The following is a 25,223-nucleotide window of genomic DNA, read 5'->3' as shown; positions in this document are numbered from 1 at the left end:
TGCTGCTTGCCAGGCATAAACAAAAGGGTTTTTTGCATCGTATAGTCACTAGTGATGAAAAATGGATCCACTACGATAACCCAAAGAAGAAGAAATCATAGGGATCACCTGGCCATACTTCAACATCGACAGCCAAGCCGAACATTCATGGAAAAAAGCTCATGTTGTGTATTTGGTGGGATCAGCTTGGTGTCGTGTGTTATGAGTTGCTCAAACCGAATGAAACCATTACTGGGGCTCTCTACCGAACACAATTGATGAGATTGAACCGAGTACTCAAGGAAAAACATGCCCACTACTACTCCAGACACGACAAAGTTATTCTTCTGCATGATAATGCTCGTCCACATGTTGCGGCGCCAGTCAAAACCTACCTGGAAACACTCAATTGGGAAGTTTTACCCCACCCGCCGTATTCACCAGACATTGCTCCTTCTGATTACTACCTGTTTTGATCGATGGCGCATAGCCTGTCTGAGCAACACTTCACATCATATGAAGATACAAAAAATTGGGTCGATTTGTGGATAGCTTCAAAAGATGAAGCATTCTTCCGACGCGGTATCCGTATGCTGCCAGAAAGATGGGAAAAAGTAGTGGCTAGCGATGGACAATACTTCGAATAAAACATTAAATACCGTTTTTTCACAATAAATGCCCAATTTTTGATAAAAAAACGGCGGAAACTTATTTATACTCCTAATAAAATAATAAAAAAATATTAATTTTATTAAATTTTTAATCAAAGTGACGATGAAATATTTCAAATTTTAACTTTTGCATATTTTTTTCCGAATGTCCAGTAAGCAAGGAACGAAAAATGTTTTAGCCAGAAAATTGAGAGTCGCATTGAAGTATTAAAAATTGCACGGAATATTGAAGACCACCAGGCATTAGGCCTCATCAAGTACTTGAAAATAAAATGCTGCCAGTTGAACAAGTACCAGCTGTAAAACGGCATAGTCCGTGAATCTGAAAATATATTATTATACATGTATTAATTATCATATAAAATAATACAAATATATAAAACATGTTGTATATTATATAGCGCTCATAAATATTTTTAAAATAAACTGTTGTTTTAAAAATAAGTAAATCAAGAAAATATAATCTAAACTGTTTAAAAGTTTACAAAAAACCGAAGCATTATAATTTTTCTGTAGATTTTGTTAATTCCCCCCCCCCACCCACCCCGCAAAAAAATAAAAATTTATTATAAGAATTTACTTTATAAATGTATTTTTCCGATAAATTTATCTATATTCTTGCAAATAAATTAAGAAAATCCGCAAAAAAAATAAGAAAAAACAGTTTTTCTTCTAAGTTTTTGAAACAATAAAATTTAATATAAAATTTTTTAATGTTACATTTATATTCAAGTTTTCATAATTGGTTTAACTAAAAATTATTTTTTTTATTTAAAGATGTATTATATTTTTACAAATGTTTTACTGTCTATACTTAAAAAAATTCCCTTAGAACACATATCTTTTTTTTATTAAAATAAATTGTGATTTAAGTAGAAAATTGCTGGTAAAATGTTTTTTACTTTTAAGTATAATATAGTACAATCTGTAATTTTTTTTATTTTTTTATAATTTTTTATTTTAAAAATAAATGTAATACATCTTTAAAAATTTAATAAACCTAAAAATTTATTCAGTTAATAATATTAATATAATATTGTATCTCATTATTAGAAAAGTGATACTGAAATCAAAAGAACACTCTAAAAATTTTAAAGAAAGCCTAATTCATATTTTAGCTGAAAGAAAGCAAGCTTTATTTATGATTTTGATGTAGAATAAATCGACTTAGAATTATTATGGAATATATTCTCAATTAATAATTAAATATCTATTTAGTTTTTAACTAAAAATGAACGAAATCGTTTATTAGTTGATTACTTGTTAGTAAAAAGAGTCATTTACTTCCTTTATCTCTATTTTCTCAATTATTTATGTCTTTTTACCAAATATCCTATCTCATCACCAACTAGATTTTCAGAGAGGTTAATTTTTTTTACTCCTAAATATTAACTAAAAAATTGAATTAGTATTCAAATTACAAAGATTTAATACAGAAAAACCCATAAAAATTTTTTCGAAATCTATGGGTTAAAATAACATTTAATAAGACATTATAAACAATTCATTTATTTTACATTAAAATAGTGTTAGTTTAGTTATTTTATCACATTGCAAATCATTGACATAAAAAAGTGTAAATTAACTTTTCATTAATGGATGAATTCTCATCCAGCATAGTGTTAATTATAAAAGGCACTTTAGGATTAATTCTCTTTATTCAAATAAATTAATACTAAACTTATAAAAAATTTTTAAATTTTAATATCGCTAAATGTTTATTAGTTTTTGTATTACACAAAAACAAACACATTTTTCAAATTGACTGACACAATTTTTCAGAAACTACTCAAGTACGTTTAATTTTTGCGTATATAATATATATTTGTTTATTGCCTGAATTAAAATTAAAAAAAAATATTGCAAATTATTAAAATAACATGGTTTTAAAGAATAAATATTGCTTTTTTAAATATTGCTTTTTTAATAAATTTAACTTATATAAAAAAAAGTGAATTTATAGATATTGTAATAACCTTTTGGGCAGCAAACAAATATTGTTCACTTGAATTAGAGCAATGTCATAACTAAAAAAACAAGGATTCCATCAAAAAATGAACTATAAATCATAAAAATATTAAATGATTAAAATCATGAAAATATTATTTCTTTATACGTTTTTGGAGTATTTAGTTATAGTAAAATAAAAGTATTATTATTTCTTCATTTACTGTACTAAATTCTCATCTATGATAAAAATAAACCACTAAAAACAACCATTTTTGACTTATGACACTTTTAATGCAAAATTTTCTTTTTGCATGTATCTTTCTTATAAGCTCTAATTTTATAAGCTTATTTACATAATTCTACCAGTAGTAAGAATTCTAAAGATTCGTTATTTCTTGCACAACTTAAAAAACATTTTTTAAAATTATATCGTTATTCTAGCAAATGAGTAATATGTGTTTTACAATATTTTACATAAATACAAAAGTCGCCCCCGATAACTTTAGTAGTTTCTGAGAAATCTTATCAGTAAAGTTGAAAAATGTATTTATTTTTAAATATTTGTAACGCAAAAACTAATAAATATTGATCATATTAAAATTTTAGGTATTTACTTAATAAGTACAAACAATGTATGTAAAAGCATGGAGAAATAAATGTGTATAATAGTTTCTTTTTCAAAAACTTCCAAAAAATGCAAAATTTTTCGTGCGCCAAACTAAAATATCTTGTTATAAATTTATGACTTTCATTAGCAATATATTCTATTTTATAGTTTCATTATCTTAAAATTCTTATTAATTTACCCATTTCGATGGAGTGATTTTTGTTACGCGCAGTTGAAGAAGCCAAGTAAAGGGTAAAGGCTAAGAAGCCTATTGAATCGACACTAGTGCTGATGGACCAGACACCCTTCAGCAGCGCATTGCTCATATAATCAAAATGCACGTTTTTCTTCCTTCCTTCCTTTGACAAGGCAGGAACGAAAACTTCTTCCAATAACCTTTGACAAAGGGCACGAGTTTCTTCAACTGTCCCCGAGCAGAGATTGAATCTATAAAAATAAATATTACTGAGTCACGTAAATAGATTTAAGCATAAATTAAAACATTTCCGGCAAATTATTTAAATAAAATATCTGATGATAGTTTTTCTCTCTCTTTCTCTCTTTCTTTTTGTCATTGTTTATGTTTTCGTTACTCTCTTGTAAACAATAAAAGATAAGAAAAGGCACAGATAAATCTATACTGTAATTAAATCGCTAATTTGCCATTTTGAGAGCCAAAAGAGATAGTGTCATCTATGCGCTAATACATCCTAGTGCTCATTTTTAAAAAATGACACGTAAGCAATCTATGTGTAATTTAGATGTCTGTTGGTACAAACCTGTCTTCTATGCCGAGCATGCTACCAATGACTCTCCAGATATGCACTACACCCTCCATTTCCTCAGAAGTGGTTTTTATCCCTAGATACTCCTGGCTTACTAAAATGTATCCAATAAATCCGAATTGCGTAAGTATCATATCATATTGCGTTGGCTTAAAACCAGCCTTGGTACTGGCTTTAAACGCACAACAATGCTTTCGTCTCACAATTTTTATTGATTCCAAGAATCTATAATAAATATTATACTATATACGTACGTATTCTGCAGCAACTACATTTAATATTAATACAAAGTATATTTAATATAAATAAAAAGTAAATTTCTCTCATTATATTGTAATATAACAAGAAAATCAATTATTCACAATCATTTGTCATTTAATTTAGTTTGCTTGTGTATATGCTGGTACTGATTAAGCGATCAAAAATAAATTGTGCAAAAACATAAATTGTGCACATTTATTCCTAACCTTTCACGCGCTAAGTCAATATTGTGTCAAGACAAACGAGTTCGATCCCAATTATTCAAATTGTTTGTAAGATATATGAGTACATATGTATATACACAAAATTTTTATTATGTAATTTATATTCATATAATTTGAAATTACATATCTTTGATAAATTTTTATTGTTATAGTTTAAAATTCTTAAAACATGTAAGTTTTCTAACAGCTTTTAATATTCATTATTTATTAACTCTTTTATTTAATAAAATATTTAATAAAATCTTTAAATAATAAGTTAATTTCTTTTATTTGAATCTTACTCATTAGGTTGGCCATTGGGATCCTTTTCAAGCCAAATTTTTGTATGCAGAATTGTTTCTGCATATCTTTTATACGCCAGACAAGCAGTTCTCTTCTTCCTGAATGCAAGTACATTCAAAACGCTTGGTATTGCTAAAAGGGACAATAGGCCGCAAAGTTTTGCTATCATCATAGAAAATATATTGTTGCAAAATGCTTGCTGTCCTAATCGGAATTTCTTCTCGTCGTAGAACGACGGTAATTCTGGTTTCGCGTTTTCGAAGTCCATTAGAGTTTTTGCTCCTTCATTAATAATCATTTGTAGACGTGCCTCCATATCTGAAATTAAAATTTTTTTTTGTAATAGTGCATAAAATATTTTTACCTGATAAACGCAAATCTTTTATGTGTTACGACTTTATATTTTTAAACGATGAATAATTTAAAACCGTGAACGAGTCATTTTTGGTTGTGCGAATCGTAACAATTTATTTTATTCTTATAGTCAAGACAAAATTGGTAGAATGCTTTGAATGTACTTGTCCTTTTTCAGCCACTTTACAGTTCTTCAGAGTTAATTACATTTTTCAATTATTTTATTTGTCATGCTTATTACAAGTATAAAGTTCTACGTGAGCGTCTATCTATAAGATGTTGTCTTTTGTCCATTACATAAAAATAAGCCTAGTTTTTTTCTTTCTGTATACTCATAACTCATTTTAATACAGTTGATTATGGAATTAGACTGTTCTATCGCGTTGCATCGAAAGAAACAAACTAGTCTCATTCTTATATAACGGACAGAAGTTTTATAGATAGGCACTCACGTAGAAACTTAAATTATATTTGTAATAAGTATGACAAATAAAATAATTAAAAAATGTAAGTGACTCACAAGTAAACCTACCTTTGCCGGACTCACCGATTTCATTGAAACTTTGCACATTTGTAGAGTAGGCGAAAATAATAGACACGTATTTTTTTTTATCGGCAATGGTCAACATTAAAGGGGTGAAATCGACCCCCAAAGTTGAGGGTATTAGGGAATCATTATGATGTTACACATAAAAATAATGTACCGATCAACACGAAATTGTTACAAAATGTTTTTTATGTTAAATAGTAAAGTTTATTGTATATATATATTTGGTATTTGTTTCATTAAAATCGGAGAATAATTTCTTCTGTTATATTCAAAATACTACAAAAATAAGCCATTTTGGGGGATGTTTTACCCCTTGCAACAAGGGTACATGGAAAGTCGGACATGTAAACTTTACTATTTAACATAAAAAACATTTTGTAACGATTTCGTGTTGATCGGTACATTATTTTTATGTGTAACATCATGATGATTCCCTAATACCCTCAACTTTGGGGGTCGATTTCACCCCTTTAATGTTGACCATTGCTGATAAAAAAAAATACGTGTCTATTATTTTCGCCTACTCTACAAATGTGCAAAGTTTCAATGAAATCGGTGAGTCCGGCAAAGGTAGGTTTACTTGTCAGAAGAAATATAATGCGGCTGAAGAAGGACAAGTACGTCCGAAACGTTTTGTCAATTTTGTCTTAACTATAAGAATAAATTGTTACGATTTGCACAACCAAAACTAGTTTGTTCACGGCCTTAAATTATTCATTGTTTTATTAATACAAATGTGAAAAGATTGATGTTTATATTTTTAATTTAGTTGATACTTTTTTTCCTTTGTGCGCATGCAAGTTATACAACTTATTATGATTATTATTATTTATTTAACACCTTTTCTTTTTTCCTTAAAAGTGCATTATTAAAACGGAATATCTTTAGAAAATTATTTTATTGAAGCCTAATTGTGGACAATTTTATAATCTTTCTATTTAAAGGATTAAAATTATAATTTGTCAATTAAAATTCTTATGTTAACTTCTTTTCTTATTGTCAACTCTATATTCGATCAAGGTGATGCTCTAAAAAGAATTCTCGCTCAAATCACCCATTGTGCAGCACAATTGGGAATTTCCAAAGGCACACTTGACTGAACAAGCGGACACATGTGTGAATGAAGTCGTGCGAGCGATCTCACGAATTGATTATACGAGGTGTGTTCAAAAAGTATCGCGAATTTTGTGTTTTTTCAAAAATTATTTATTTATTCATGAATATCTATTTTGTCCCCTTCAAAGTAATCCCCATGAGATATTATACACTTGTGCCAACGGTTTTTCCAATCTTCGAAGCACTTCAAAAAATCATTTTTTTTTATCTTGTTCAGCTCCTTCGATGCCGTCTTTATCTCGTCAAGCGTAGCGTAACGTCGTCCTTTCATGGGCCTCTTCAGTTTAGGGAACAAGAAAAAGTCACAGGGGGCCAGATCTGGGGAATACGGTGGCTGCGGCATCATTAGTGTGTTGTTTTTGGCCAAAAGTCGCGCACAAGCAACGATGTGTGAGCAGGGGCGTTATCGTGGTGCAAAAGCCAATTTTTGTTCTTCCACAAATCCGGGCGTTTCTGGCGGATTGCTTCGCGCAAATTGCGCATAACTTGCAGGTAATATTCCTTATTGACCGTTCTACCCTGTGGCAAGAACTCATGATGCACCACGCCCCTGCAATCGAAGAAAACTGTCAGCAAAACTTTCACATTCGACCGAACTTGGCGCGCTTTTTTCGGTCTTGGTTCGTGCGGCAGCTTCCATTGAGATGATTGAGCTTTGGTTTCCACGTCATAACCATAAACCCACGATTCGTCACCAGTTATGACCCTCTGGAGCAAATTTGGGTCGTCGCGGACAGAGTCCAACATCTCATTAGCAATGTTCATGCGATGCTGTTTTTGGTCGCAATTGAGCAATTTTGGTACGAATTTCGCGGCGACCCGTCTCATGCCCAAATCATTGATAAAAATCGAATGGCACGAGCCAATCGATATGTTTAGGTCCTCAGCAACTTCTCTAACGGTGATTCGACGATTGGCCAATACCATTTTCTCCACTTCATTAATTTTTTCGTCTGTTGTTGAAGTGCTCGGGCGTCCGGCACGCTCTTCGTCGTTCACATCTTCTCGGCCTTCTGAGAACATTTTGTACCATCGATAAACGTTGCTTCGGTCCAAGGTAGCTTCTCCGTATGCCACAGTCAACATTCGGAATGCATCCGCGCACTTAATTTCGTTTTTCACACAAAATTTGATACAGGTTCTTTGATCCATTTTTTTGAATAGGTAAAAATCGAAGACGATCCAAAACACGTGCAAGCAAAGCAGCTGTCAACAATTAAGTGAACATTCAAAATGGCCGAGCTTGTCGGCATAAGTGAGAGACATGAGTACCAACATAACGCCACAAAAAGATCGAAATTCGAATATACGTAACCCGCGAAAATTCAAAATTCGCGATACTTTTTGAACACACCTCGTACATGGTCCGCATGTAGAAATGCCAAATTAACATCTCACGTGCGGGTGCACGTGAACGGAATTCGAGGAAACTTGTAAACTTTAATAACTTGACATAATATATGCATATACGGCGTGATAAGGTTCCTTATCTCGTATTAATTGAAAATAGCACGAGCGAGCATATCTATTGGTCGAGCAAAAATAATATTACCGCAATTGTATTTTGTACTGACGATTAAAAAAATGTTATTTAATACTTAAAATTAGAAAGAAGATAAAAAGTAAGTTAAACTAAAATAAAAATTAAGTCACAAAATTATTTCCAATTTTTGAATAATTAAAAATGTGTTTGATTTAAAAAATATAGAATCTACTCGTAAATAAAACCTTTAGATCTAAAATTCATGTTAGAAAAAACACAAATAAAACACATTCATAGATTTATATTTTGTCTAATATAAAAAAGAACTTATTTGAAAAATACGTATATGTATATGTAAAATATATTGTAATATATGATCGTCAAAATATATATGGAATTATATAAAATGTTATTGAGTGTAATTGCTATATTCTAAAATTTTATGTAAACTGTAAACAATTTAAAGATTGTTAACAAGACAACTGTAAACAATTACGTTTTCTAAAATAAGTTCCAAAATAATTAATTTATTAAAGTTAGTGAAAGACTCTCGAAATTTCAAATAATTGAATCTCGTCAAGAGGGCCAATGAGAGTTAGCGCGGATATAGGTGCGCGAATGTTTATTTCTTGTCCACGACAATTTTCAACTAATTACAATAATTCCGGACGTTTCGACTCATTTTGAGTCATCTTCAGCGCAATATATATACAAAATAAAATCTCCTCATCAGTTAGCAAAACGGGAGGACATCGCGTCACCGGCGGTTTGCCAAATCCGCTGTGGCATCTTCCCCATGACAGTGTCGCAAGAAATGACACTTTTCTGTTCAATTATCAGACGTTTTTTACACAGAACTTGTTTAAATTGATCAAAATTGATTGACTCATCCATTCTTGACTAATGAGGACGATAGAAGCCTTGGATAGGATTAAATTTCGTAAGAATAATTAATTCTCTTGTCACACTCGTATACACTCGACAACAGGTCGTGCTCTCTATCGAAAGTCCAAATGTATACTGGCTGTGTGTTCGGTTTCAAAGTCTTGTTACAGATTCGCACGCAAAGACACGCAGTCGGGGATACATAGATCAAAATAAATACATAAATACGGTCTATAAGAAAATACAAGAAAATATGAGTAAATAGAAAAGTCGTTCGCAGCTTGTCATAATACATAAAAATACCCAGATAACAATTTGTGACGGCTCACGTCACCCTCACAGCGTGATATCACGTATGCTTGCAACATCGCAGTCATATTGCCCTATCAATGTGATAGCGGCACGTGTGCGTGCATGGAAGGTGGCATTATGAAGTCATGCGTAAAAAGATATATGAGTGATCGAAAAGAATATTTTATATATTCTATCGTTGTGTATGATTGTATATTTATCATGGTGTATTTTTCATGGTGAGAATTTATATCACCCTCACGTGTGATACTCACACGTATATGCACTAACACAATCACTTTGCCTGCACAACGTGACGGAGTAAAAAATGACCAAAATATTAAATCGTCATGCATTTTAGAATTTTATATAAATGTTCTTATTAATATAACAATATATAAAAAATATATATTTTAGTATCATAGGAAACATTTTATATATGATTTTTTTGTAATTTTTATTGCTAATTAATCAGAAATTATAGGACAAATACAGTTTCCTTTTTACTATAATTTTTTAATAATTTTCAATATGAAATTTATATATAACATACATAATTTATATATAATATAGTTTTATATTATGTACACATAATACATATAATTTTTTATTTAACATATTAAATTATTTATTTATTTATTTATCTATTTTAAGTATTTTCAATTTTAATTATAAATTTAAAAATATTACGTATTATGTAATTTACAAAATTGTGCTTCCTTTTTTAACTTTTAAATTTTATTCCATTTTATTGTAAGGCAATATTACAATCCAGTTTCTAAGTTTAAACTTGCGCGCACGTTTATTCTGAACGCACCGCAGTGACTGTAAAAAAAAAAGTTCCATTCGCTGGTTGGCTACGTGTACAGTACATACATACATTGATTGTGCTTAGGGTTTTGCTCATGCAATCCTATTATAATTCGTTAAGTTAACTATATTGCAGAGTAGAAGGTTGAACGAGTCCGTACCAATTAAGAAAAAGAAGAAAGTGATTGGAGGGATAATTAAATTATTTGGAGGTATGTAGATACATGTTTATTATTGTATGTTCGGGTAAATGTTAAGATTACTCCCACCACCTCCGATTTTTAGGTTCATTTGACGCGTTTTTGCACGAAATGAACGAATCTGGCAGAAAAAAGTGTCGGACTGACCCGCGAATCGAGATATCAAGCTTTAAAGTTGACGACTATTTAGGTTAGGATATCTAATCTAACGTTTGACTACGAAGATATTCGATTCGCCAGTCAGATATTCGGAAGAAACGTATACTTGTAAGTCGCGCTAATGGCGATGAAGTTTGTTATATCACGTTAATAATAATAATGTTTGTTATATACCGTAATACCAATAATAAAAAATATATATATATAATTAGTGTACGTTTTTTAAGATAACCCTATGTATAATTTTAATATTTTTATTTATTATTTTATAATTTAACAATAAAATAAAATTCATATCGCTTGCACGCGTGTGGCACTCACGTGTGTAGACGATATGAATCTCAATTGGTGCACTTATATCAGATTCACGTCGCCCGCATGCGTGCGGCATTCACACGTGCGGGCGATATGAGCCTCAAATGCGGACATATCTGCATGGTGCTGTGCAGGCACACTGTGATGATTATTACGCACACGTGCGCGCACCGTGCACTCACTATGCAGGCATTTTGTTATCTGGGTAATTAAATAACGAGAATCTGATCTTATAAATTATTGACTCTGTTACAGTTTGTTAAGTAATGACAGATATGCATGATGTAAACAATCAGTATCTGTTTGCAAATTAAGGCTATTATTCTGTGATTGTATATGTAACATTTCTGATGTAAGTCGCCTACCCAAAAACCGCTCATTGTCTAGGATTATTATGTTCTCCCAATCAAAGTCATGGTTGAAATTTAATCTGTGTTCAGTGATTACGGAGTGGCTGTTTGTATTCCACTTAAGAGGATGCTATAGTGACGTAAATTACCGACACATTACAGTGTTCATTAATTTTCGAATTGGCTCTACAGATCACAAAATTCTTTTAGAGAATAAAAGTACGCACCAAAACAAAGTGCGGGCTGGTAAATTTTACGAGAAAATCGAACAAAAAGTTAAAAATTTATTTATTTTCGGCTCACGAATCTTTCGATCGAGGTTAACTTTTGTCATTTACTAACGTTCTGTAGCTCGTATGTATGAAATGAGACCAGGCCGCACTTTAGAAAACTCTAACGAACAACACTGACTGTGTGTCATTCTAGTCAAAAGCCTAACAAAAAAGTTTAACATGTAAACAGCTATACGTGTACAAATTTCGCTTAGCGCATGTAAACAATGGCAAACAGAGTAGTGACTGTAGTTGATAGGTCTTTTCGCAGATGGCGAAATAATCGAAAAACAAAGACAGATCTATGCGTTGGATACAAAGAGCGATAGCCTGGTCTCCTTCAAAAAATGATCTGCAATGCCGACGTCGAGGAAGTTCTTCGGTCACTATAGCATCCTCTTAATATGGTTACAATGTTCAGTGATTCTTGTTTTCAATTTTCGGCCCGTTTGCCCTACGTATGAAGCATCGCAATTCTTACACATAATCTTGTAAACTACATTTTTCTTATGGTTATTTGGGAGAACATCTTTCTGCACTTTAATAAATCTGCTTAATTTATTAAGTGTGAAAAAAGTCAATTTTACATTAAGTTTCTTGGTAATAGTCTTAAATTTCTCGGAGATTGAAGGAATGTATGGCAGTAAAAACCATGGCGCTCTATTGTTTGTGTTAATATCTGTGTTCTCGTCTATCTGATTAATTGTCTTTTTATTGATAAGCGATTTAAGGCGGCTGTTTATTGTCTCAAAAATAAATTCTACAGGATAATTATTGATTAGGAGTGTGTTTACAATAAGCTCAATGTTCTTACTGTGGAATTTAGGGTCAGAGCATTTTTATTAGAGCGCTGAAGATGACTCAAAATGAGTCGAAACGTCCGGAATTATTGTAATTAGTTGAAAATTGTCGTGGACAAGAAATAAACATTCGCGCACCTATATCCGCGCTGACTCTCATTGGCCCTCTTGACGAGATTCAATTATTTGAAATTAATTTATTGTCCAAAAATTTATTTAAATACTTTATCCAAATATAAATTATATAAATAGCATGTTTTTGCATTTTATATGATCATCATTTTTTACGCAAATACTATTGTTTATCACTGGCAATTTTTCTAAAATTGTTCACAATAAAACTACCATTATTTAAACTATAATATAATCCTTATTCTCTTTGTAAATAACACTGTTCATTAAATGTAACTTGTAATTTTCAAATAATAAATTTCTAATTTTAAAGTAATAAGTTTCAATTTAAAAAATCACTTATGCACACTTTTGTATGTCTAATTAGATAAAGTAGAATTTATTAATTGATTTGATTCCAAAAGAAATGTCAAATTTTTACTTAGAAAAACTTATTGAGTCTCACTTCAGTACCATTTCTTCTACATTGTGCATCTAATACTATAGCAAGAAATATCAACAAATATAAATCGAGGTCATACCATTCTACTCATATTTACTTTACTCGTACACATACTGTTCATTATTAAATCTAACTAATAATAAAAAATACCTTAAACTGCTATTTACTATCTTTGTTTTAATTCTTAAACATATTTTTAATACTTTTATTACTTCTTATATTATTTATACAAAGTTTTGTATAATATTTGCACGTCTTATTATATATGTATATATATTTTTACTAACTACTCTCTAATCTTTTTTATGTTATTTATCCGTAGTTTTTGTATCTGTACATATATTTTGTCATTACCATTATTAGCATTAATATTATTTTTACAGAATATACGTATATTAATTATAGCAATTGTTTAGTTTTTTAAGCAGCATCACTGTTGATACCTGATACCTAACCTCTCGAAGTGCTGCATTCTAATATTTTATACAAAGTTTTATATAAAACTTTATATGGTGTATTCTAATATTTTATATAAAACAATGAATAATTTAAAGCCGTGAACGAGGTTTTTTTGCTTGTGCGAATTAACAATTTATTTTATCCTTATAGTCATTTACATAACAAAACAAAAGCAATTTTTTAGAAAAAAAATAAAAATTTTTTTGTTTTTTTTTGCTGCGATGTAAAAAAGCAGTTTTTTTAAACTACAAATATTATGTTTTTTTTTTATTATTTTTTTGCAGTTAATAGTAAATTAAGTATGCATTATTTGAGTTGAAAACATTTAGACCGATATTCATAGTCAATTCTTATATTTAAGATCTTCTTAAGATACCATCTTAAGATATCATCAACCAATTAGAAAATTGTATATTAGCATCTTAAGACGCTACTTAAGACAGTCTTGAAATAAGATTCGCCTATGAATACCGGCCTTAGTGTATTCTTTTGCAACTCCTTTAACGTTTCAACAAACTTTTGCTGTCAAACTTTTACTACATAATACCATTGCTACACATCATCGGCAACTTATATATGGAATATGTGGAGAACTCCACACTCGGATTAATCCGAGTGTGGAATTTCCACACTTGAAAGGCTCTAGTCGAATAAGGAGAGTCGAATCCCTCCTCAATGGATTTGTTTGAAATTTGACCCATCCTTTTGTCATTAAAGAAAACTAAGGGATCGATTCTGTAACCTTAACAATGTTGTTATGGTATCATTGCGCAGTTATTACTTGATACAAAAAATCTACGCAACGATACCATAACGACATCGTTAAGGTTACAGAATTGACTCCTAAGTTTCCCAAGTTTTCAGGCTTCAGGCTTCTTCCTATTATTCATAACTTTAGAAAAATGTTTTTTGGTAAATAATTTTTTCTCTGCGTGTTTTTAATGAATTGATGTGAAATTTTAACTGGTAATAAATATTATTTAGATTCATAACTATGAATTTTTGTCTTCCATTTTGACAGGAAATTCAAATTTAACAAGCCAAAAAAATATTTCAACTTGTAATATCTCGTCTCTCATAAGACTTGCTACCTCTATATTTTAATGATAGTTGCATTTTCGTACAAACTACCTCCTTGATTTTTTTCAAAATTTTTTTCCATGCAAACACCTTTAAATACCTCAAAAACCACTTTTTCACTTTTTTCGCCTAATTTTCAGGGTTATTTTTGCTTGTAAAGACTATTTCGTGGCTTTGTCCAATAACATTTCTATTCTTCTCGGGAACAGTCTATCATCAAGCATCATTAACCAATAACTTAAAAAATATCACGTTTTTACTTGTTTTTATCATTTTCGTATATTTTAAGCTTGATTTTTTAATCTATGTTTACATCGATTTGCTTATGCAACTAGATAATTTTTGCTATTATTCATCATAATCGAAAATGCTACCAAAACTTTTTTAACTCAAGAAAAACATATTTCAACCGGTTTCCACGATGCCATTCTAGTAAATACAAAGTTATGTCGTATTAATGTTAATTGTAATTTTCCACTTAGCAATGTTACATAACACACTCGATATATTACATTTACATTGTTGAGTAAGAAAATATATTAACATTTATATAACGGTAACTTTGTATTTGCTGGGAATGTTTTCAGTGCATAAAATCCTTTAATCCTCTCAATGGATAACATCTAGTTTGGGAAACACTAAACATTTACAGTTCAAATCAAGTCCAGCTATTAAAACAAAGGAGATTATTTATTTGCTGTCTGCAATCTTATTATGAAATAATTTTTTAACAATTTTAAAAATTATTCGACCTGTAATACAAAATCAGTATTACGTAAAAAGAAAATATGTCATATGAAGAAGGATTTGATTCATTTTCAAATATACAAAGAACGGGTTTAAGAATGATACTAGGTGTTATATGCAAGGGTCAATAAACTAAAACATTACTAATTGAATATAATAAATGTTTCTACTTGTAATTATTGTCCTTTTTTGTTGTAGAAACAAATTTCAAGATCTGTAATAAAATTCCGTAATGTTGGTCTCGTAGAATGTTGTAAGAAGACGTTTGGTTTCGGAGTTGACAAAGAAGAAAATTTTTGGAATTTTGGTTGAAAGGCTTAAATTGCACAGTTACAAATTCAGCATATTAAAAAATTAACAAATAAATAAATAAATAAGACGACAATAAGTTAATATAAATACAAGTTAAGTTTGTCAAAATATAAAATAAAAATATTAGCAAATAAAAACTTAATAAAAACTTAATTAGAACTAAATAAAATAAATGCTGAACAAAATATTATAAAATGTAAATTAGAGTCAATTTGAAATTAAAGTAACAAGAAAAATAATTATTGTATCTATGAGTTCTGAAAATATATTTTCTTGATTTATATTAGCATCTTTAAATGCTCCAAGACGAATTTTAAAAATATGCTAAATTTGTAACTGTGCAGTTTGAGTCTTTCAACCAAAACTGATGTTCCGAAACTTTTATCTTCTTACAACGTTCTATGAGACCATTACATAAAAAATACGATCCAATACACATTTTGTAATAATTTGGTAATTTTTGGGTAATTATCGAGACAAACATTAAATAACTATTTCTGCATCACTGGTAATTAGTTACACAGTATGTATTTTGATATGTCATAAATACGACAAGACGAACATTATTGAATTTTACAGATCTTGAAATTTGTTTCTACAACAAAGAAGAATGACAATTACAAGTAGAAACATTTATTATATTCAATTAGTAATGTTTTAGTTTATTGACCCTTGCATATAACATCAAGTACTGCTCTTAAAATCATTCCTTGTTTGTATATTTAAAAAAACTAGATTATTATGCATTGAAAAGAAAAAAAATTTATGCGCTGGGGGTCAATCATGTAATTTCACGTGGAACTTTTCACGTTTCACTTTTCACTTTTCACGTTTCACTTTTCACTTTTCATTTTTCATTTTTCACTCATAGAGAGTTCACGTGAATCTTTTCACGCACAGCGATTATGTATGAATAATGCGCAGAAGTTTAGTTTGCGTTCCGAAATTCACTATTAGAGGCTCTGTCATTGCAACTATCAAGCGATCGTGAAAAAGGTTTCTACCTGCTTTTACAGTATAACTTTTACTGTAAAAATTTTATTATATAAAAAAAAATTGTAAAAAAAATATTCATAAATAAATAGCAATATTTCTTAGTTATATTGCATAAACTTAATTTACAAATATAACCCAGATAGCCAAACGTTCCTTGGCATAATAAGAAAAATGATTGCTTGACATACATTTCCTTTAAGGTGTCATAATGTTGCTATCACCAAAGCAATACTCATTTTGTTTCGACTAATGTAAGAGCATTATATGGACAACAGTTGCTTTCGTAAACAAACACAATGTTGTAGTATATTTATTGTTATAAAAGTTGCTACAATATGTTGGAAACTATTGTTGCAAAATGTTTAGTCATATGTTTCCATCAACTTAATGGAAATATAATTACTATAAAATAATACATATATATAATAATATACTTATACTTATATATATTTTATATATTTGCGCACGTGTAATATTTAAATCTGTGTCTGATAATTTATTTTTTTTTATTAAGAAAGCTTATACACACAAAATTATTGTAATCGCAAATTATGGAATATTAATATAAAATATTACAATAATAATTTGAAAATATAAGAATACGACCACATTAAAATGATATTTAAAATAAGAATTGAATAAAAATATAGCGGAATAATTATATTTCTTTGTTGTTGGGCATGGTTAATGGTGTCTCAGGAATTTCTGGTTCCCAAAATCCTAAAACAAATTATTATATATTTTACATAATTAATGTATTAATGTTTCAATGTCCTATTCTTAACAGTTACACTATTGAGTTTATTTCTCTTGTGGCAAGATATATAAGTATACTATCAATTACTTGACTTTCTACTTAAAACTGCGATTAACTAATGTAGAATGTACTTTATGCCGCGGCCGTCTTGCGCCTTGTCGTATAAAATAGAAACACGCCTTAAACGTAGATAAAACGGCCAGTGATGCCATACTTGGGAGAGGCAACACTGAAAACGGCGCACGGCGCTCGAGTGCTTGTAAGCAAGACGTTCTGTACGACACATACGGCACATGTGCTTGAATTGATCGAAGGGCTATTATATCTAGGAGAAGCGAGAAAACACGAAAAATTTTCAAAAAATATAGAGGAAAGGAGAAACCACACACACACACACACACACACACAAATCTTCGGCGTTATAGTGTTCATTATCGAGCCTGAAAAGTTTACGTTCGCGCGTGCTGTGTTTATAAGCCGCCACGGGCGGATTGAATTTACGAAGCGGAGGATACAATAGCTGCTTATAAGAATATAATGTAAGTAAATGACACATATATTATTCAATATTATATTTATCAAATAATAGTAGATAATGTACGCGTTCATATTGCTTGAACTTCCTTTTTGCTGTAGCCAGTATAGAAATAACCTCACAAAAATAGCAGTGAAATTCACATTTTTGTCACGTGGATTTTATATGAAAATTCATATAAATGTAGAATTGACGTGATAATAATGTGGATTTCACGAATTGTTTTTGTAGAAAAGAAAATAAAATGCATCTACACTTGACCTTTATTCGTGGCATTGGCTGTATAAGATTGCACTATTTCAGAAGCTATCTTTTTATTTTATATTAGAAAAAAAGATAAACTTTGAATTAATACAGCCTAGTAAAGCCAGTGCAGGAATAAAAAACAAATCCACAGAATCTAGATGCTAGAAGTGCAAGCAATGCAAATAAACTGATTATTGTATATGCTAATTGTGTATTTTTTATAATTTTAGATATATGTGAAATAAGCGTATCAAGAGTGCATCAGAAAGTGTGACTATTAGAAGAGATTTACTATACGATGTCGCAGTTATTTACTTTGTTTCTTTTATTGCTATACGAGCTACACTAGATCGCATTAGTTGACATAAGCTCTGTTTTTTATTACTGCACATATCATTATTATATTCCTTTGATTTATATATATATATTTTAGCAATTTTATTAACACTAGTTAAAAAAATTTTAGCCATCTCAGACTTTATCTTCAGATATCTAAAATAAACGATTTTGAGAAAAAAGCAAGAAAAACTACACTAGTTAAAAAAGCTCCACTTTAATATGCATATATGTATGTACGGTACTCGTCATTAATTCGTTCCAGGTCCTTAGCGAATCGATATAAGATATGTAACATATTCTATATCAAGTATAGAAATCGGGAACTAATTAATGGTGTGTACGTGTATTCTATTAATTTCTTTTTATGTTTATTTTCTAAGTCACCGTTCTATTATTACATTGAAAATTATTTTTATTACAAATCAAAGCATTTGCGAAATTATTGCGTTTTATAATTATATCAAAATATATTAGACAGCATATATATAACTAGCTTAGGTTTTTATTTTTGTAATAATTTGTTTTTTGTAGGTAAACTACTTCAAATTCTTAAATTGTATGACATTAAAAGACAGCGTACATCAATGTGTAAAAGAATCTATAACAATGCAAGTAGCAGCGGAACTGACATGGTGGGGTGTTCCTGATGTTAAATTCCCATTTTACAATACGGTTTTATGTCAAGCGATTTACCGTATGTATACATATATTTGTTATTCCGTTGTTATTATTACACAATATTGATTGTGAAACCAAAAAATTATTATATCTATTATTTTTCAGAAGCCGTAGGATCGAATCGGTACTACCTTAAACCAACCAGGGAAGAATTTCAAAAAGAAGTTGTGGCATCTTTAAAAGTTGCAAAACAACGTTTACGAAATGCCAGAGAAAGACATGCTGGAATTCAAGGAAGGCGAAGAAACTTGCAGGCTGCTGCAGATTTGTATGACGAATTGTATGACGAAAACGTTAGCAATCACGAAGACGAAAACATTAGCAATCACGAAGATGATGGAAATCAAAGCGAAGATAACGGCGAGCACATTACAGACGCGGAAAATGAAAACAATAGCGACGAGCACTCTAATGAATTATAAATTTTTCTACGTTTTGTGTAGTATATATATATCTATATATTAGATTGCTATTAATAAGTTTGATTCTTTATTTTTTTATTTTTTTTAATTAGACTTTAATAATTGATATTTTTAATAGCAATATAATATATAAATATTAATAGCAATATATTAATAGCGTTATTATTATTAATAGCAATATAATATATAAATACCTATATGTACCTAAAAGAGGCTGCTTACAAACTTACAATTAGTGTTGCAATATAAAAACCAAAGCAAATATTTTATGAAGCTAATACATGTTTATAATACAAACTTAGAATTTATATTTTTTTAATACAAGTTTCTTTTTAGTTTTTTTTACATAAGAAGTGTTAGCAACAAACATTTATTAAATAAATATATATATAATTAAACATATTATGCGTATACACTTTTTTTGTTTTAAATTTATAATAAAATATATGTAAAATATATACACAGAAATTTAATACGTTATATAAGGTTTTTAAATACTTGTAGTAGTAACAATGTAATTGTAATGTCACTTCTCTCCTTTGACATTACATTGATCCACATTGTTACCGCTACGAGTATTTAAAAGCCTTATATAATTTATTAAATTTTCGTGAAAGTGAATAACCTATTAAAATCCTTAGTCTTTTATTAACGGCAACGGTTTCCTTTAAAATGTCATCAAAGTACTAGTAAATGTTTTGGAGACGGAAATTGTTTTTATCATGTTGTTCTTTAGTTTCCACCAATTTTCGTATAATTCATTTTTAAAAAGCAACTATTGCCATGATGTTGCCATCAAATTGCTTTCAATTGTTGGTGCCAATAAAAAGACAGCAATTCAATAGGCAAAATCGAAAGCCGCTTTCCTCAATATGGAAAACAACTTAAGCAATATAATTCGAGCAATTTGACAGCAACCTGTGGGCAACTGGCTATCTGGGATAATATATATTACATTTATTTTTAATGATCCATATATTGTAACAACTATTTTATTATGTAGTAATCTAATACTCAAAATTACATTGTAATTTAATTCAAATATTGTTTTTCAAAATTAATTTTAATTAGTTTTTTATGTGTGCAAATTTTAAAGTAAATTAATTTTATTAGTCATTAAATTTAACTTTGTTTAATTAAAAAATATTGAATAATTTAGAATACGGATCTTGATCAAAACTGAATTCTCCGCTCACACATGTATTTTCCAAATTTATAAATTATAAACACTTAATTGATTAATATTCTATTTCACAAGACGCACCTTTCTTATATCATTGTGTATCAAAACGCGTTTAAAGTATATTTTTATCTAAATTTGCATTTGATGAAACCTCATTCTATATAATTATCAAAATATCAATTTGTCAAATATAAATATCAAACCTAATTACATCACAAAAGCATTATTTTTATTTATGTACGTATTACTTTATCCTATCAACGTAATGCAATACCAAAAAGGTTAACCTCTTCAATAATACCTCTTCAAACTGTTACCACACTGTTACCATACTTTCATTCTTATTTCAAAATACATACAATTTATTAATTCCCTAAATTTTCACCTTTTCGCCATCACGGCTGATGGCGAAAAGTTCACGTCAAAAAGTTCATATTTCCGCTCATGAGTGAGTTACATGATTCCGTGGAATCGTACATGATCGTGCTGTTCACGTGAAACTTTTCACTTTTCACGTTTCCGCCCTAGGGAAAATGTTATATGATAGACCCCCTGGGCACGTATTACGCATTTGTTCGGAATTGATTCCGATCGGAATTATTCCGTTTCTCACTAAATTTCTATTGTGTTTTCTAGGGAAAACGGAATAATTCCGATCGGAATTGATTCCGAACAAATGCATAATACGTGCCCTGAAAGCATTTCCAGCAAATATAAAGTCATCGTTATGTAAATGTTAGTATAATTTCTCAATCAACAATGTAAATGTAATATATCGAGTGTGTTATGCAACATTGCTGAGTGGGAAATTACAACATTAATACGACGGTAACTTTGTGTTTGCTAGAATGGTATCGTGAAAACCGATTGAAGTACGTTATTCTTAAGATTAAAAAAATTTTGATGGCATTTTCGATTATAATGAGTAATAGCAAAAATTATCTAGTTGCATAAGCAAATCGATGTAGTCATAGATTAAAAAATCACGCTTAAAATATACGAAACCAAAACAAGTAGAAACGTGATATTTTTTTAATTGATTACTTAATGATGCTTAATAATGGGCTCTATTCCCGTGGAGAATCAAAGTTATCGGACAGAGCCACAAAATAGTCTTTACAAGCAAAAATCAAGAAAATTTGCAGAAAAAGATTTAAAAAAACGGTTTTTGGGTATTTAAGAATGTTCTCACGGAAAAAAATTCTGAAAAAAAATCAAGGAAGTAGTTTGCACGAAATTGTAACTATAATTAAAATATAGAGGTGTCAAGTCTTATGAGAGACGAAATATTACAATTTGAAATATTTTTTTGGCTTGTAAAATTAGAATTTCCTGTCAAAATGGAAAACAAAAATTAATAGTTATGGATCTGAATAATTTTTACCACCAATTAAAATTTGAAATCAATTTATTAAAAACTTGCAGAGAAAAAAATGATTTACTAAAAAACATTTTTTTTAAGGTTGGATGATAGGAAGAAGCTCGGAACTTGAAAATTTGGGAAACTTAGTTTTCTTTAATAATAAAAAGATGGGTCAAATTTCAGACAAAACCACTGAAGGGGGATTTCGATCCTGTTTATTTGGCTAATAAAGCCTTTATTAATTTTTCTAGCTTCTCTCTCCTCCCCCCCCCTCCCCGCCAACAAATAGCAGAACTCCACACTCGAAATTGTACTAAGTTGCCGGCTATGCTACACATGACAGTGTGTCACATTCTTGATACATAAATTTTATTCTCTTTTGAAATATATAATATCCTCTTTCCATGCATGAAAAAACCATATACTCGCGTAAATGCAGTTTCTCAGCATTACGTAGTTCTTATATGGTTTATTAAGAGTAACCTTGAAAAAGTACTGCTGTTTGAAGAAGTGCGTTAGTGCACGTACTGTATAATTTTTTGTTTGTATCAGTGTTTAATTTAATTTACATTTATAAATATATTTATAAACATATTTATAATGTATACTTCTATCACTTATACTCGTATTACTGATATATTTATAGCATTATGATCTAGCTCGTGAACTCATTAGTTTGTATTGATTTTAAATCTTTAGGGTATACAGAGTATTTCTTAATTTAATTTTTAATTAATATTACATTATAATTATTTATATATTTTTTCTTATGGCTATATAATATTTAAAAAATGTATGCTTTCTCTGTTTTTGCCAATCTTTTATTAGTAGCTAATCAATTGTAAAAATACACTGAAATATATTGTAATTTAGTGAAATTTTGTTCATAAAGTTTTTATATAGTAATTCTTTTTTGGGCAACACGATACAAAATTACTTTTCTAGTTGAAAACTTTTAACAGTCATTGTCCATGTAACTTTTACTTTAAATTATAATTATAACAAAGATAATTCTAATTATATAGAAGAAAAATTTAAATCGAAGAGAAAAGATCTATTAAAATCAATATCTATAATTTTAAAATACATTGTAAAAAAATAAAATTAAAACTAATTTTATTTAATGTTATATAAATTTGTGATAATAAATTTATTTGTATAACGATATTTTGTAAAAGTTAATTTCAATAGATCTGACTTTCTAATTGTATTGCAATTAAGTATAAAAACTACATATCTTGCAAAATTACTGACCTTCAGCAAGAATATTCGAAGAATTTTTTGCCATCTTGATTGGTTTATCTTGATATTTAGAACACTGCGTTATAAATAGATAGCGAATGATATAAGGATTAATAATGATTCAAAGTAAATAATTTCTCTTTATACTTTTTTCTTCTTTTTTTTTTCTTGCTCCTATTTCCCTTTTTTTCTCTTTCTTTTTCAACTCTAAATTTTGAACAATCGCAGCTGATGTGTCTTTGATCTCACAAATTACACTTTTAATCAGAGGCGGCGACTTACGAATCTACCACGTGTGGAGTAACGGCAAAGAGATCGTTGCGCGGTAGTCTCGCAAAGTAGGGGTCTCTGCTGTTCTCCCATCGGGAAAGCGGAGGGATTGGTAGAATATCTACAATACATTTCCTTATGTAAAGAAAGTGTGGAGTAGCCAGAAGGGGGACATTGGATCAATACTTTAACATATATAAGGGAGAGGGGAGTAAATTGGACCTTGAAAGGCGCCTGTTGGTTGAAATGCTTGCGATTCCGGGGCGCCCCTCACGTCCCCTCATAGGCAGGATCACAATGGGGTTTTCACCGGTAACCCATACAGCACAAAACTTGCAACAATATTGTTGCAATGTTGCAGCAATGTTGCAACGTTGCAGCAATGTTGCAACAATATTTCTGCAACCCTCTGTGCTGTATGGGAAGTGTCCAGCATAACCTTCCCATCTGCCCCGGGAAAGGAGGTATCCATGAGAATTTCCCCATGGGAAAAAAAAAATGGTAAATCGGACCTAGCTGCAGTTTTTGCTCTTTATAAGGTGCAAATAAAGTCCGATCGTAAAACTGAAGGTGCCAATGGAAAGATAATTTAATTTCTTTCATTTTTGCTTTAGATTATTTTGATGTATCTCTCATCTGTGTTGAACTATAACGGAAAATGTAAAAATGCTTTTTCCGGTCCAATTTGGAATTATTGGTTCCAAATCAAACATTCTCATTTTTATCAACTTTTAAATAAAATTTTAAAAGATTATAACGTATTTTTTTTTTAATATTGAATAAAAACAAGCAATTTGACAGTAAAAAATAAAAAAAATTTATTACAAATTAAACAAATTAGTAGTAAACAATTTATATTAGATGTTTCCCGGTTATGTTATGATATTGTTACTATATAATTAAAGTTGAAATTCATAAAATTTAATTATTCCGAGTCTGATGACTTCTCATACAGCACAAAGAGATTACAGGAACATTGCAGAATGATTTCATTGAAACATTGTAATATTGCATTTTGATTGCGAAACATTGCTGCAACATTGCTGGAAGATTGCAGCAATATTAAGATGGGGAGGGCCCCAACTGCCTACAAAATCGATTGCCTACAGTGTCGATTGCCAACGCACGTTTGCCTACAAATCTTTCGTACACAAAATCTTTTATCCACAAAATCGATCGTACACAAAAATTTTTGCTTACAGTTCGATAGCCTACAAGGTCTATTGCGCACAAATATTAAATTAAGAAACGAATGTACGTTTGCACACATAACATTATTGCCTACAGTTCGGTAGCCTACATGCTCCATTGCGCACAAATATAAAATTCAGAAATAAATATACATTTGCACAAATAACATTATTGCTACAGTTCGGTAGCCTACATGCAGGGATGGGAAGTAACTCGTTACTTGTAACGAAGTTACAGTTAGAGTTACCTGTTTTTGGTAACTGTAACTTAACTTCGTTACTTTTTTTCAACTGTAACTATAAACTTAACTTAGTTACATTATTTGTGTAACTAGTAACTAAATTAATAGTTATTTTTATAGTTACTTTATATATTTCAAACTCATTTGCCAATTTAGATAGCATTTGCAAACATCACCCGAGTGGCGTCGTGTATCATTTTATCTTTATTTAACAATCGGTAAACAACAAGGATAAAATGATATA

General features: G+C 29.8%; 2 protein-coding genes and 1 long non-coding RNA gene across 5 annotated transcripts; 2 read left to right on the top strand and 1 right to left on the bottom strand.

Moving 5' to 3' along the window:
- Positions 1-699: 699 nt before the first annotated feature.
- Positions 700-23,626, bottom strand: LOC105204899. Its single transcript, XM_039458582.1, has 5 exons — positions 23,290-23,626; positions 4,759-5,077; positions 3,987-4,217; positions 3,407-3,654; positions 700-972 (listed from the first exon to the last, which is right to left on the bottom strand). The coding sequence occupies exons 1-5, from the start codon at positions 23,321-23,323 to the stop codon at positions 764-766; spliced, it is 1,041 nt and encodes a 346-aa protein (XP_039314516.1). The 5' UTR covers positions 23,324-23,626; the 3' UTR covers positions 700-763.
- Positions 10,119-10,767, top strand: LOC120359741. The gene is made up of 2 exons (XR_005576531.1): positions 10,119-10,460; positions 10,534-10,767. It is a non-coding gene; the product is annotated as an uncharacterized LOC120359741 (long non-coding RNA).
- LOC105193411 lies at positions 17,488-19,793 on the top strand. 3 transcript variants are annotated; one of them, XM_039458584.1, is made up of 4 exons: positions 17,488-17,808; positions 18,281-18,320; positions 18,921-19,083; positions 19,173-19,793. In XM_039458584.1, exons 3-4 carry the CDS (start codon positions 18,948-18,950, stop codon positions 19,487-19,489), a joined length of 453 nt encoding a protein of 150 aa, XP_039314518.1. In that variant the 5' UTR covers positions 17,488-17,808; positions 18,281-18,320; positions 18,921-18,947; the 3' UTR covers positions 19,490-19,793. The 3 variants fall into 3 exon arrangements, with proteins under 3 accessions (XP_039314518.1, XP_039314519.1, XP_039314517.1); XM_039458583.1 differs by having other exon boundaries at positions 17,489-17,808; positions 18,281-18,722; XM_039458585.1 differs by lacking the exon at positions 18,281-18,320.
- Positions 23,627-25,223: the final 1,597 nt, after the last annotated feature.

This window comes from Solenopsis invicta, chromosome 16 (genome assembly GCF_016802725.1).
Source record: "Solenopsis invicta isolate M01_SB chromosome 16, UNIL_Sinv_3.0, whole genome shotgun sequence".
Lineage (NCBI taxonomy): Eukaryota > Metazoa > Arthropoda > Insecta > Hymenoptera > Formicidae > Solenopsis > Solenopsis invicta.
Note: the sequence above shows the minus strand (reverse complement) of the source record. Positions and strands in the feature narration are given on the sequence as shown.